The following is a 15,860-nucleotide window of genomic DNA, read 5'->3' on the forward strand; positions in this document are numbered from 1 at the left end:
ATGGGTGGATATTCTTAATATTAATAAGGCAAAGAATTATTTTTATATGGAGCATTTCTCATTTGATCACTCTACGCTCTCATTTAGGAGTGAAGGAAATGTATATTAGGAGTGAAAGAAATTGAAAGTGGAAAATGCATGTAACAACTCTGTTACGCTGTATATAACGAAGATGATTAAACAAGGGTGTGAATTTTGTGTTACTGACTGTGTAGTATTGTCTCTATCATCTGTTCTGTGCATGACTTTGAGAGGGCAGTTTTTATACTTGTGATTCTTTTTATTAGGGAATCAAATTGGAAAGAGTTCATTAAATAATCAGTGAAGAACTTAATGAATTTTGACCTGTATTATAGGCCTGTGATCTTGTCGTATTCAGTTCAATACTATTTTTTTATTTTATAGCTAATCGTAACAATTAATGATATGTGTGTACCAGATAACAAGTTAGTTTTGTTGATTGTGAGTATAATGTGAGGGGTCAGGAACATAAGGTCAATAAGGGAAAACCTTGTTTTCAGTAGCAGGAATTAGTGGTGATTACTCCCAAGCATCACTGCTGGTAAAAGAGAGCATGTAACCATTAAAGCAAGTGAACTCCCCCTCTTCTGGCATAGAGAGAAATTGAAGTGAAATTCTCCTTTTGTCTTAGTGTGTGTTAAGTTGGAGCAAGACTTTTATTTTGCTAAATTCAAGCAAATAACTTTATTCCCAAGCTTGCCCATTTTTCAAGAACATCTAGAGGCAAAACAGTTTCTAAATGCTTTTTTGATTAAAATGTTTTGATGTTCTTTGTATTCCTCCTATCTTAAAAGGTAGTAACCTGTGGGAGATAACTGGAAACTGGAGAGCTTGCAGTGCTTTCAGTGGGTGGGGATGTTGGTAAATTGGAAACTTATCAACAGTTTTCTTCAGTCTGGAATCCCTTGTGTGAGGTACTTAAACCCAAGCCCAATGTATTCTTCATTCCAGTGTAGTAGCATGTTTCCTTATGAAGTGAAACATGAAAAAACATGTCCTTAAGGAAGCGGTAGCTATTCAATTTTGTAGCTGTTGGGGTTTTCTATTTTGTCCTCTGCGCTCTCCAGTAACCTTTCTGAAACCATGATCAAGATTTCTGAGTCTTTTTGCTTCCTCTTTTGCTCTCCGACAAAGATAGGTGTATGTGCCCAACGTGTGACACACGTGAGCAGTGTCAGAATAAACCTCACTATAGATTGCTGGGTAATACAACACTGGAAGGATACTGAAAACAGTTTGGTACTTTGCATTTGCCTTGTAAGACTTTTTAATTATGTTTTTATTTTCATGCTTTTTTTTTTTTTTTTTTAATTAATACTTCCTTAATCTTGGCTCAGGAGGTAGAATATTCTTTGGCCTTTGGAGCCTGTGCTGCTACTCCATGTTCTCTCAAAAAGGCTTTTTTATTCTTCTGATCACAACACAAGGAAAATGAAGACTTGTTGATTGAGGCATTCAGGTTTCCAAGACAAGTGCGGGAGACTGATACTAGACTTTATCAGTCTTTGAAGTGATTGATTTATGAAATTTCAGAATGTCTACTTTAAAGTATTTTTGTTGACAGCCAAAATGTGATATAAATAACAAGCCTTTTTTGCATTTTGTCTGTCAATGGCTCTAAACACCCTTGAAATGTTTTGGTAGCAGTGACAGTCTGTCTGTACAGGTAGTTGTCTGATTAAGAAGGACTTGAAAGACATTCATCTTATTTCTGATCATTGTACGTGAGTGACTGACTGTGATGATCCAGCCAAGATTTCTTGGAACCTCTCCTGCAGTTGCTGAAAAGTATTTACATTAGGCTTCTGATTTTGGTCAGGGCTCCCTCCATACAAGATATTTGGGAGCAAGAGAGCTACTGGTAGAGCTGGACACTTTCTGATAGTTGAATGGCAAACTGTATTTGGATACACCTACAAACTCCAAAGGCTTTGTTTCATTATGCTAGTTGATGGCACATCGTGAATTTTTTCTCTTCCATAAGATCTTTCAAGTCTCATTCTTCATTGGAGATAGCAACGTATGATTGACTGCTACTGATGGGATAGCAGTTTGATTTAAATAGCCTAAATGCATAGGGTCTGGGGAGTATAATCTGCCTGGCATTCTGCTGGTCCGTACGATGTGAGATTTATTATTGGCACACCTTCCAGGTCTGCTAGATATGATCTCCTGGGTTTGGCACAAATGCAGTGGGACAATAGTAGCAGGTAGTAAGAGTTTTTCAATTTTTGAAAGCCTCTGCTTTCTGGCTTTTGGTTTGTAGCCTTGTAGATAAAACCATATTTCATGGGAGTACTGTGAACACTCTTCTGAATTGATTCAGTTCTTCAAGGTGTTGGCTTACAAACGGAAGGTACAGCCCAAGGTTTACAGTTGACCTGATTTTCAAGGGAAAACAATGTTCTGCAATAACCGAATCTCCAAGAGGAGCTTCCAAGTCTCCTGCTGGGGAGCTGGATCTGGGTGCTTTGTAGTGTCTCTGACATAGATTACCCCCAAAAACTAGAGGTATACGGGATTTAGATGACTCTTGCTTATTCAAGGTTATTCTGCTGCCGGGACCACCTGAACCTGTCAGTGAAGACCCTACAGCCTTGGGAACTACATAGGGGGCTGGGAGCATCTGTCTGCTAAATGCCGCTACCATGGGCATTATGTGCTGGCCCATGCAGGGGTTTATTACTCCCTCCTGAAGGGTGTCTCTGCCAACACTGGGCTGGTTTCTCAGGCCACACTGAAGCCCTCTGCAAACTGTAGTCCATCCTGCTTTGATTTATCTGCCTGGGTTGAAACTGTCATTTTGTTACAGTACTTCATTGTATTTCTGTTTTTCTCAGACATTTGTTTTGCACTGCAGTTACTAGTCTGCATAATGAAAGGAAACACTTTAAAGGTTCTGAATGAAAATGCTTAATTCTGGTTAGTGGACTAGACCTTAGTTGTGCAAAATGTTTGTAGTCAAATATTCTGTATCTAAGCTGAAAGTAAATTGTCTGTGTGCCTGTGGAGCTTCTCCTTTTAACAAGCTGAAGATGAGCTGCAATAAGTGCTAATAATCTTGCTAATACGCACTATAATTTGGATCATACTGTGAACATTCTCATAACGTGTGTATCTCATGCCAACTAAGTTTGGTCTGGATCATTAGCCTAACATCTGTGGAGAAACTATTAAATACACAAACATCAAAACCTCCTGGACATGTGGATAAAAATAAAGGAAGATGTTTGGTATTGGACAGGCTGTATGTTCTGGTTCACGTAAGGTCTTTCAAAGAATTTTTTCACGGCTTTTTTTTTGAAAATGGAATTCCGTATGTTGAATTCCTTTGAGCTGCTGCTTCAGAATAAAGCAAGGAACACTGGAATCCTGCCACAAGAGGGCCTGTCTGACATTCTCTGAAAGAATGCTTCTGGGAAAGGATGTGAGCAATCTTTAAAGTATCAGTGAGGATTATCTGTGTCCTGAATGCATGCTTCTGTTACTCTGAAAGACTTCTTAAAGTGTCTTGGCTTAATTCTTGCCTGCCACATTAGTCATATTGTATAACTGTTGTCTTGGTGTAGTGCAAGTGCGTCTTGGCGTTTGGTATTGGTATCAACACATTACTGCTGCAGACATAGATACCTAAAACGTTGTCAAAATGCAGAAAACTCACACCATTGTTTTTTGCAGTTGCCTTGTAGAAGGAGACGCTAAAGAAGAAATCTTGCAGCCTCCAGAGCCTCAGCCAGTCCCACCGATCTTAACGCCATCTCCTCCGTCAGCCTATCCAACAGTCACTACCGTGTGGCAGGACAATGACAGATACCATCCAAAGCCAGTTTTGCACATGGTTTCGTCAGAGCATTCAACAGACCTCAACGAGAATTACAACAAGGCAACAGAGCATTCAGGGAAGAACGAACCCAGTGAACGCGTGGAGAAAAGGCTGGAGCGCAACTTAAGTTTTGAAATCAAGAAGGTACCTCTGCAGGAGGGGCCCCGGAGCTTTGATGGGAACTCCCTCTTGAACAGGGGACATGCGATTAAAGTGAAGCCTGTGTCATCCTCCATAACTGATAAGAGCTTTAAGTCACAGGAGCAGTTTTCAGGGGATACGTTTGTGGATGCTTCTAAAAACTCATGCGTGGAATGCAGCATGCCCCAGTCTAACACAGCCTTAATACCTTCACCGGAAAGTCCGCGGAGTCAGCAGGTTTCTGATACTCCACCACGACCAGATCGCCTGCCTCTAACAGAAAAGGGACACGCCAGGTGGTCGCTGCACGGGGCTGAAAATGCACTGCGTACTTCTTCAGTGTCCGAAGACACGTCTTCGGACGTCTTGTGTCATGGAGCTAAAACTCTCTCTCTAGTATCAAACACCGCAGTTGAACTTCCTTCCAGTGATAAAGTTGATCACACTGCTCTTTCTGTTCGAGCACCCCTCTGTTTTACTAATCCTCTTCATTCAGATGATTCTGACACAGATGAAATGAACTTTGAAGGAGCCATGAGCAGAAGCGCATCTAACGTTTCAACCGCAAGTGCCACAGTTTCTGCTGCCACTCACACTGAAAACATTTCTGCCAGAAAAGTGTTGCCAATGTCTATTGCTAGGCAAGACTTAACAGCTCTAACATGTTCTGAAGATGGCAAAGGTAGGTTTTACTGTGTTTTGGAAGTGCTATTTGTTAACCTGGTTACATCTCTAGGACTGGACAATGTAAGTTTCTATACTGTGTGATTTTTTTTACATGTAAATTTAAACAGTATAGTATGGCAGCTTTAGAAGGGACATAACTCTTCAGTTTTTATTTTGTATGTGAGCTATGTCTGTTACGTTACTGCAACTAGGGACCTTGATAACATTTCAAAAGCACTATTATGAGGTGTGATTGTATCGTTAATTGCAGGTTTCTGTGTTATTGGTGGCCATGTATTTTTCCCTCATGCTAGGATTTTACTTTTTAATTCTTCACTGCTATGATTTCATGGAAGTGTCTATAGTAGTGGCAGTTTCAGGTAGCCAAAGTACAGTGTATGTGAAATTCATGCTGACTGGTTGATGCACTGATCCTAGCAATGTGGATGTAACTTTTTTAACTGCATCAGTCTTTGAAGTTGCTTGTTATTTGCCTCCTGCATTTTCATACCATTGTACGTATTTAGCCCTCTTTTCCTGTATGTGGCCAGGAGGACACACAGTAATATTGCTGTTCATGTAAAAATCCAAGTTCTGCTTTAGTGACTATTTAAACTGCTGACTTGTGCAATGCTTTGAAAAATCTTACTCTTTTGGGGGAATTTTTGAGCAAGGAAGGTTTGCTCAAAATAGGGCGTGACTGTTTCTGCAAATAATGTCAATATTGAAGGTAAAAGGGTCCTAAGATGTGCAGCTTTGGTTTTCAGTTGGGCTGGCATGCTTAAATCAGATGGAGGCTGTAACTGGAAAGACAAATTAGGCCTCAGCAGCTGGCTATGCAAAGTCCAACAAAGCACATGGTAAGGCTGTGGAGCTCTGAAAGGTTCACATGTGCTCCTCTAACTAGATCAGACTCTTGCACTAGAAACTCCTTACAGTGATGGCCTTGCTTCAGGAACCTGTGTAGAACTACGTGACTTTTTCTGTGGTGGAATTGGGTCTAGTCTATGATGCAAGATGCGGTTGGCTGATCTGAAAATATTTTGTGAACTAAGTTTTTGTCAAAGGTCAGGTACTCAGAAATGTCAACTATTTCCAACTTGAAAAACAATCTGTTTCTACAGATTGTGATGTTATTTATACACACAAAACAATACGAGCACAAGCAGTTGCAGTTTTCAAATCTGAGACACATTAAAAATGTTCTATATGTAAAGGGCTTTGCTGTTGCTGTCATAGTTACTTTAACATTTATACCAAGCAGTCGTCCTCAGATCATGGAAGATCTGCATGATAAGGTATCTTTCTATACTTGTTGTTTTCCTTCTTTCCCCAGGCAATCATTATTTATCACTGTTAGGAAATTGCTTCTTCCCTACACATCTCTTTATGTAGATGCTGCAAGAACATGCAAACGTGTATTTTTTAAGTGATAGTGCATAAATATGATAAAGAATGGGGAAAAATTTCACTCAATAATTTTTCATGTAACTGCACATCAGAAACATTCTGAAATAACAGGACAGCCTTTGTGCTGCTGGTATGTTGTTGATTTCACAGGAACAGCTTAACTTTTCTTAAATTGTTATTGTTTCTTTTTGTATTCAGTTCGAACCTATTTCTTCTTGCACTAAGTTGATCTGTATTATTGAATGCTTCACAGTTTAGGGTGATATCATATGATATCAATATGAGATTTTGATATATCAAAAAATTAATTTCAAAATGTGGTTTTTTAACTTATCTAAATGTTGTATCTGATTTAGATGCCGATACTAGTGAAGATTCCTCTCCCCCGCTCCCAGAAAGAACACCAGAATCGTTTATATTGGCAAGTGAACCGAGTGAGTTTTTATGTTGTGTGATAGTTGTGGATATAAGATGTAAAATGCATTTCGGTATTTGAATGCCCCTGGCTTTTGGCTAATTTTGAGGTGTTAAATTTGAATTTTAAGAAAAAATTGAATGAAACCTAGCATATTTAATGGCATATTTGAGCTTGATGGATAACTTTCACAAGTGCTTGAACACAAACAAATAATTTCTCCGTTTCTGACTAAGCATGCTGTTACATGATAGTTAAGTATATTGGAGACTTCAATATTGATTTTAGTGTACCTGTCTTTCAATCTGAAATACTGAATAAGGTAGTATTTCCATGTAGAGGATTCCCTAGCTATGTTAAGCAACATTCCTACTACTCCTGGATAGGGAACAGGAAAACATGGGGCTCATCTTGGGATGAGGGAGGAAGGAAAGATGATGACAGGTCATGCTGTACTGCATTTGGTGAACAAGTCCAGTTACTTTAAGTTTTACATACTTTACTGTTAATAAAGTCAAAAATTAGGATGATGCTTGGTATCTTCCGAAAACAAAACAACAAAGCCCTGGTGTGAAGTAGTTACTTACTGAGGTTTTTGTTTAATGTCACTGGCTTTCTCAAACTTTCAGGAAGTTCTAGCTAAAGAGGGTAATACAGGTACTTTCAGCATAGTGTTGTCAAGCATAGATAGTTCTGAGTCATTGATTCTTTCTTTGGTTATTATATTACGTTAGGGAAATACGTAATTCTTGGATTTGCTTCTTTTCTGTAAGAACACATTAAAAAAATCTATGGGGCTGGAATCACTAGAAATGCATCAGTTATGGTTGTGTTTTGTCTTGATGTCAGCGTCTGACAGGCTGACTCAGCAAAAGCAGAGTGTGACTGTTCTGTTTTGTGTGTTTTCTTTGCATACTTTTTTTTTTTTTTAGATCTACTATTGTTGCAGAGCAAAATTCTGAAAACATTATTGAAAAAGTAGCTAATTCTTCTCTCAGTTAGGAACTCCCAAATGTAGAAAGTAGAAGCCCACTGTGAAAGCACAGGACTGCATTGTTTGCATTTACATTGTAGAGCCTTCTCTTATCTTAAACTCTTTTCTGCTTGTCCAAACTTCTAATTAGAATAAGTTGCTTTTATATCACACTTCTACTGGCTGTGTTCTGATGCCCCATCATGCAGAGAACTCAAGTATGATAAGTTTGATTTAATTTTTCCTAGGCACACCCTTGCCGAAGCCAGTTATGATTGCACAGTCTGAGTGGAGCATATTGCGTGATCAGCATCTCCCTGAACAAACAATCTCTACGGTACGTAAAGGAGACAAGTCTGTACTGATCATTCATTTCTAGTTGTCTTGGGAGCCACAATAGAAAACAAAATATACAGCTGTGAAAAATTAGAGCTGTTGAGTATCTGCAGCTACCTACCTAATTGTTGTCCTGCGATAGCTGGTGAACCAACGCGTGAAGAGCATGTTCACTTTCCAAGAAAACTATATTTTTTTTGATGTCCAAGAATATTTTAAGAAGTCATCCTTAATATAACTTAAATTACAATGTTAGTAATGTAAGTATTGCTATTTATACAGAGCTTGCTCCTGTCCCTAATGGAACATAGGATACATGAATGTTCAAGGGAGTTGCAGTCTCTTGTTCAACTTCCTGCACAAAGCAGGGTGTCAGACCAGGCTGCCGAGGGCTTTATGCAGTTGGGCCTTGAAAACATCCAAAGACAGAGATCTCCTATCCTCTGTGGACAACATGTTCCACTGCCTGAAAAATGTTTTTCACTATATTTACATTTATTTTTAAATAATGCTTTTCCTGCACATTAAATGTCACTTTTCACCTCAGTCTACTAGTTGCTCCAAGTCATCCAGCTTAAACACCTGGTAAAATTTCAAAAACATGTATATTCTCTTCACATTCATGCATTTTTTCATGCATGCCCAAACACTTCACAGCCACCTTTACACACTAAAATGTTGTCAAAAATGGTAGATGTGAATTTTTGGGAACTGTACATTTCGTACAAGAAGTAAACTACCTGATTCTGCAAAAAGTCCATAATGTGACAATTTCAACTTCTTATGGAATTATGTAAAACTCTGATAGTGAAGTATATATAAACTAGCATAACATTTTCAGCGCTATAGTAAGTCATAAATGTAGGAGGAAGTAGGTATTCCCACATTTTCTATTTCTTGAAGACTTATTCCATCATCTTAAATTTCTGATGTTCTTTCAGTAGTTTGAAAATATTTTACTATTTTAAATATTTCTCATTAACAGGGTTTGAAAACTACTTCACCTGTACTACCTGGTAAGTGATGGAAAAGAGTTTTTTTGTTGTTGTTGTTTTAATATGAAAAATAATGTTTTTTCCACTTACCAGTTTGTCAAGTAATCCCATAAGAGTAAAAGTTTAAGTAACCTAGGTACTTGAACTGATAGTGTGCTGGGAGTATTTCTATTAGAAGATTGGAAAATAACAGAGGACGTTTTTCTTCTGGAAATTCAAGTATTTCATGATCTAACTTTGGGGAAAAAAATAGGATTACTTCAAAAAACTATTTCCAAACCAGGATGCTATAATTTAATGTTCAAACTTCTAAAAATGATAGCAGTCTTGCAATAAACCAAGCTCTTATTTCAAAATACCTATATTCTACTGAACTATTTTTTTTCTGAACTTGGCTTCAGCTCAAAATATTTTAGACATATTTTCAGAACACTGATGTTTCTGAAAGGGCTATTTCTAAAGTTTTTAATGTTTTCTGAGGAAGCAAGTTGTAAGTCAAATGTAAAACTTATTCTAGCATACCAAAATCGCTGAATTTTCATCTACATTACAATAAAAATATTTTTTGCCCTAATTAAATCCTTCCTGTGTTATGTTCATTAATTTATTCTGTGTTTATTCCTGTCATTACAAAACAAAGTTCAGTGGTGAGGATTTGTGGAGGAGTATGTATGTGTTGTGCATATTTACCAAAACATTAAATATATCTTTTGAAAAGGCTTTGGTAAGGGGGCAGTCTATCAATTCATGTTTAATTTTGCAGCAAACTGATTAAGCAAACTGCTTCAGCTGTAATCTTACTTTATCTGCCATGTATCTTATGTATGTATATACTTGAATGGGCTAGAAGACTCCACTTCAACCCACGTGTTAAATGCTTAGTTATTTTAACTTAGTTATTAGATAGTTATTTTTTAATGAAATCACTTTCAAAAGTATTACAGATTTGCTCATTGGAGGTTATGCAAGTAACGTAGTGTATAGTCACTTAACCCGTACTCTTAAGCACCTTTAGTTTAGAAGGAATATGGACAAATACATTTATATTGATGCATTAAATGGTACTGTGAAGTCTTGTAATTTAAAATATGCTTTCAAACTTGTTTAGAAAGAAGTTCTATGTTTGGTAAACAGCAGTGTGTCACTGGAATTGCTGAACATCTGCATCAAACAATTTTGAAGTGCATTTTTAAGAAATGAGAAAAATGTGCTGCTTAATCTTGATTTTTATAAACAGTATTTGATGTAAGTTGTATTTTAGACTAAGATGTTATTAAAAATAGCTTTCATGAAGTGCTGACTAGAAGAATGATACATTAAGAAGTGTATATATTTGTGTGTGTGTTTTCCAGGTCGTCCTGAAATAAGCAACAAAACACCAACTGATACTTTACCTCAGATTTCTTTTTCTGGTTCCGCTGATACAAGAGGTCAAATCTCAGAATTTCCTACAGAAATAACAGATATGGGTAATTACAATTCATTCAAAACTAATCACCTGATATTTTAAACAGAAGATTCACTAACAATATTAGTTTGGATAGCTGCTACTAGTACCTTCCTTTCAACTTACTGACCAGAAAAACCCAGACAAATAAGCCTGCCTTGTTTCTTCAGCATCATTGACTGTTTTACTCAGAATGAGGAATTTAGGCTTTTATTTAAAAAAAAAAAAAAAAAAAAAAAAAAAAAAAAAAAAGATTTTTAGGACCTAGAGAATTAGTCAACTAGGATAGAACTTCTGTAGAGCATTCAAAACTTTCAGAAATAATATCTGGGAAAAACTACTTAAGTACACAGGAGGGGAAAAAATAACAAAGGCTGTAATACTGTATCTTCTGAAATGTACCTCCCAAGTGAGGTTTAACTAGTGAAATATAATTATATACATCTTTTTGTGTTTTTATTTCTTATGGCCATAGTGCCTTTAGAACTCTTAATACCCACAAGCTAAGTTTTTAGCCTTGAGGGTAAACCTTTTATGTAAGAGCTGGAGCATGTCTTACAGTGACATGCCCCGTCAGTATTTGTGAGGTTTTGTTGTCTGGGTGGACAGAAATATTTAATATATGTGTTTCTTTAGGTTTTGGAAACCGTTGTGGAAAGCCTAGAGGACCAAGAGAGCCACCTTCAGAATGGACATGATCCAAGAACCAATGGACATACTATCAATAAATTATACTGGAAAACTCAAGTGCCACTGAGAACTAGAAAAACAGTATTCCACTTCTTTGAGGGGCAACTAACACAGAGCAGTGTAGATCTAACTACCAAATGGTACACTTTTACAGTACATCCCACGCAAAACCTTAAACATCGTTCACAACAGTGGATTCCAGTATTACAACTTAACTTTTTGCTGGGGCCATCTACCTGCCTTATTACACTTAGGAGAAAGTATTACATATGATTTATTTTGTAACTTCGAGTATTATTGCCTTAATGTCTTTTAACCCTGTTACACGCTGCTTGTAGACATATGTTAATATAGTAATACTTTTGACAGATTGTGTTTATGGACTACTTTTTGCTAACGTTTGGTTACCATGTATGCATTATTTTGTATATGTACAGGGCAAGTAAGTATATAATTTGATAAAGTTGCAATCATAAAATATTAACAGAAGATGTAAGAAATCTCTGCATGATCTAAATTTTTGTGTACCTTATTTGTAAATTATTTGCCCTGAAGTTTTAGAAAATAGTTTTTTTGGTTTTGTTTGTTTTTTACAAAAATTGCTGGACACACACATCCAGAGTTGCAGGTTAGCAGAGATAAAGATTGTAATACATTTTGTAAATTGTAAGCAAAAGGTTATTTTTATATTATATACTGTTTAATTGTCAGACCTAATTTGTTCTGGTTTTCATCTAGTCATGGAGATTCAGTAAGTGCCTTGGAACAATATTGAATTCTCTTAGCCTGTGTATGTTACTTCAGTGTTTTGAATTCATCTGGAATTAGATTATCAAAAATATTTGTAAGTTTCTAGTATATTTGACCTGCCAGTAAAAGAGAAACCATTCTACATATTCAACACTCCTTAGTTTTCATTTTAACATTTGATCAGTTGCAATCAATAGAAGATTCATCTCTGTCAACTTTCTGTATAGTAGTTTTACAACTTCAGTGCAGCGTATTTCTAATTTGGGGAAAACCAGAACACACTGGTAAAAGGACTGTTTAAATACCACTGTCTTCTCTCACAATGGTGAATACCATTTTTGTTGTTCAGCGACTGTGTATGTAAAAAGCAACTTATATGAAGGTTCACGTAGAGCCCTTGCAGCTACACTGTATCTTGGCAATATATTATGTCAAGAGTTAATCCTTATAAGGATTCCTTACTTAAACTTTTCTGTAATAGAATCTTTAAATTAAAGAAAGTCAAAATCTCAGTATGGATGTTTTTACTCTTAGGGGGGAAAAAAAAAAAGACTACTCAGAAGGAAGCCTAAGTGAAGCCTAAGAAGGATGGAGGTCTGGCTTAGCTTGTAACTTTTGTACTTGAGCACATATAGTGACCCTCAGGACTTTATTTTAAGTAACTACTCAAAGCTCTGGCTGGCAGTAATGCCAGATAAGTGAAGAAGCATCTTCAGAGGAAAAATGGTTATTTTAGCTAGTGGAACTATCTATTAATCTAAACTTTAGCCATGGAAACATTAGGTCTGATTTGCTACTTGTAACTTCAGGCATTAACTCGCCTTTAGCAGAGAGGCCCCAGATAGCTACCCCGTTACCACTTCCCGAAAGGTGTGTAACTTGCAGGTACTGTTTTTGATTATGGAATAATCACTGTGCATTTGGTACAGCCTGCCTAGCTCAGGAGCTTTTTTGAAGAATTGAGCGTGCTATAAATATTTAACTTCCCCTGGATATCGTTCTACAATTGTCCATTTAAAAAAAATCAATCTTATATGCCATTTGAGCTAACCTCTGTCAACTGGCTGCCTTCTGTATAAACAGTTGAGAAAAATGGAGTGTCTTGCAGCTGGAAGAGTAAAGTCAGCCTGAACTTTGTTCCCCTTCATGTGCAGTGAAGCTTCAGCTTTGGCTGTCTCAGATCTTTTACAGTTTTGCATGACAGGCTGTCATTACCACTGGACAGTCCAAATCACTAACTTTTTTGAAATAGCTGTTAAGTAAGACTTCCAAATTTAAATGTATACTTTTTAAGGAACGTTTACGCCTTTTTCTATCTCAGGAAAATGTAAAACTATAGATTGTAGATAATATACTTTTCATATTAGAATTTCAGTTAGAGCAATGGCTGACAAAAATCTGTGTGTAGTGTGTACAGGCCATCTTGGTCATGTTTAATTATGGTACATCTATGTTCATATTTGTACAACTAGGTTCATATTCTGTAAATTTGCATGGATTTATATTAGGAGGAAGAGATTTATATTATTGGGAAGAGTGGCTGGGAAGCTGCCTGGCAGAAAAGGACCTGGGGGTGTTTGTCAATAACTGGCTGAACATGAGCCAGCAGTGTGCTCAGGTGGCCAAGAAGGCCAACGGCATCCTGGCTGGTATCAGGAATAGTGTGGGCAGCAGGACCAGGGCAGTGATTGTCCCCCTGTCCCTCTGGTGAGGGCACACCTCGAGTCCTGTGCTCAGCTTTGGGCCCCTCACTGCAAGAAGGACATTGAGGTGCTGGTGCATGTCCAGAGAAGGGCAACAAAGCTGGTGAAGGGCCTGGAGCACGAGTCCTGTGAGGAACAGCTGGGGGAGCTGGGGGTGTTTGGGCTGGAGATGAGGAGGATCACGGGAGACGTTATCGCGCTCTGCAGTTACTTCAGAGGAGGCTGTAGTGAGGTGGGGATCAGTCTGTTCTCCTGAGCAGGAAGCTGTAAGACAAGAGGATATGACCTCCAGTTGCACCAGGGGAGGTTTAGGGTGGGTTTTAGGAAAAATTTCTTGACTGAGAAGGTTGTGAGGCATTAGAGCAGGCTGCCCAGGGAAGTGGTTGAGTCACCATCCCTGGAGGCATTTAAAAGCTATGTAGATGTGGTGCTTAGGGAAGTGCTTTAGTACTAAGTTAACATCAAGTTGGGCTTGATGATCTGAAATGTCTTTTCCAACATAAATGATTCTGTGATTCTGTATCATATTCCAGATTGAGTCCATCGTAGGAACTCCTCAGCTTTGCTTTAGCAATATGAAATGGAAATTGTCCTCTGTTGTTTTTTCTATCCTTTGACAGGTCTATTTTGCAACTCACTGTTGTGTGCTCACATTCATCTGAATTTTATATTTTTACCTATTTTATTACGCTTAAACTGACAGTTCTAAGCATAAGGCAGGGCCTGCCCAGTGTCCTAACAATTGTGGGTGGTAGAGATAGGCTTAGGGTTGGGTGCTGCATGCTGGATAGTTCCACCGTGTAACTTTGAAATGTTATCCAGGCTAACAACTTCAAAAAAAAAAAAAAAAAAAAAAAGCCCTTTCTTTGCTGTGGTTTAATTGAAATTGAACCAGAGAGGCTTAGAATGTTACACTGGACTTTGCAAATTATCACTGAAATCCAGTTCTAGACCAAAAAATTTCTCCATAAGTATTGAAATCAGTCACGGAATAGTCTTTGTTCCCCCACGCCCCACCCACCCCAAAAGTACTCTTCAGTTTAAGTCTTAAAACCATTTTTATTTCTTTTTGTTTGCTAGGAGAGTCTGCATTCGCATGCAATTTTTCTTAAACAAGTTTCTGACTTGGCAACTGTGCAAAACAATGAAAAACCTGAAAGGTTTACCTCTGGGTTTTGTGTGTTGAAATCTTGGATTGGGTTTCTCTGGGGGCGAATTCCTAAAAGAACTGGTGCAGATGAAGTGGGACATAATGACCAGGCAATGGTAACTGCATGCTGCTGGAGTAGTTGCTTTTAGCTGGAGGTCGTACTGCCTTCACGCGGTGTTCTGATGCCTGAATGCCTGTATACTTGGATCTGAACATTAAAACATCTGTTTGAAGCTGTGATCCCTACTGTGCCACATAGCACTTGGTATGAAGTGGTGATGTGCTATATAATTAGTGCAAATTCCCTGTTTTTAATAGAGTAACGTTATCACTGATGGTTTACTTCTAGGTCACTTAACACATCAATGTGTTTTATCTGTTTCACTGTGCTGTTCACGTTCCTGGTCAGATTGTGGTGCTGGTGACAAGTGGCTCCCCCTGTGTTGTTTGGAGAGCTGTGGAGCAAGCAGAGCTACTTTAATCAAAGTCTAGCAGGGTTTTGGGTTGTGAAGGAGGAGCTGGGCAATGACTGTCTCAGAGCATCTGCTCTTCAGTCAACCTGAGGACTGAGAAGATAATGGTGAGGAAAGGGAGATGGCAGCGTTAAGGTTATTGAAGCTCTGTGGGCACCCTTGGGATTCCTTGGCCAGTTCTGGGCAGGCCAAGGAATCTTGGAATCAAGGAATCAAAAGTTACTCGTCTCCTGGCTGGTGTGTGCCTGCTTCATGCGAGGCAGTGGGACAGTCCAGTGACACAGCAGTTCCGATCATTGCAGCAAGGGAATAGCCATGTGAAAAGACGGCTGTGACACTGGTATCTGGGACAAAGCAATTTAAAGTTGGCTTTTAGTGTTTGCAGTCTGCAGGTATTTCTGTTGCTGACCTTCAAGAGAAATGAGGGCTAAGCAGAGGTAAGCCCTGGCTCATACAGCATGCTGTGGACACGGCCGTGTGCCTCCCAGCCTTGTTTGGCAGCTCATCTGGGTTGGGAAAAGCTTACAAACCTGTCAGAGTTATCCCAAGGTATAACAGCCCAGACAGAAAGGCTTTTTGTTATTTTTCTGTTGACTTGTACTTAGAGGGGGAATAGAATAAAGAACTCCGGATTTCGGTACAGAAGTAGTTGAATCAAAATATGGTCATATATATAAATACCTCTTAAAAGAATTTGCTTTAAAATTAAAATCTGTGTTGCCACTACTCAGTATCCCAATTTCATACTTGGCCTTTTGAAAATGTTCTGACACGGCTGACAGTGAGCAAGCACAGGTTGCAGAGAAGTGTGCCTGTGTTGGGCAGTAGCTGAAGGGGAAGTGGGTGAATTGGCCAGAGAATAACTTC

The 15,860-nt window shown here is 38.3% G+C and overlaps 1 protein-coding gene across 1 annotated transcript in view; it reads left to right on the plus strand.

Moving 5' to 3' along the window:
• Positions 1-12,179, plus strand: part of PTPN12 (protein tyrosine phosphatase non-receptor type 12) — a 75,228-nt gene extending 63,049 nt beyond the window's left edge. The window contains exons 13-18 of the mRNA XM_084515341.1: positions 3,700-4,667; positions 6,418-6,495; positions 7,698-7,786; positions 8,771-8,801; positions 10,133-10,249; positions 10,864-12,179. Coding sequence (XP_084371467.1) covers positions 3,700-4,667; positions 6,418-6,495; positions 7,698-7,786; positions 8,771-8,801; positions 10,133-10,249; positions 10,864-10,925 — 1,345 coding nt within the window. The 3' untranslated portion in view covers positions 10,926-12,179. The remainder of the gene's footprint in view (positions 1-3,699; positions 4,668-6,417; positions 6,496-7,697; positions 7,787-8,770; positions 8,802-10,132; positions 10,250-10,863) is intronic.
• The last annotated feature ends 3,681 nt before the right edge of the window (positions 12,180-15,860 follow it).

This window comes from Aythya ferina, assembly GCF_964211825.1.
Source record: "Aythya ferina genome assembly, chromosome: 1".
Classification (NCBI taxonomy): domain Eukaryota; kingdom Metazoa; phylum Chordata; class Aves; order Anseriformes; family Anatidae; genus Aythya; species Aythya ferina.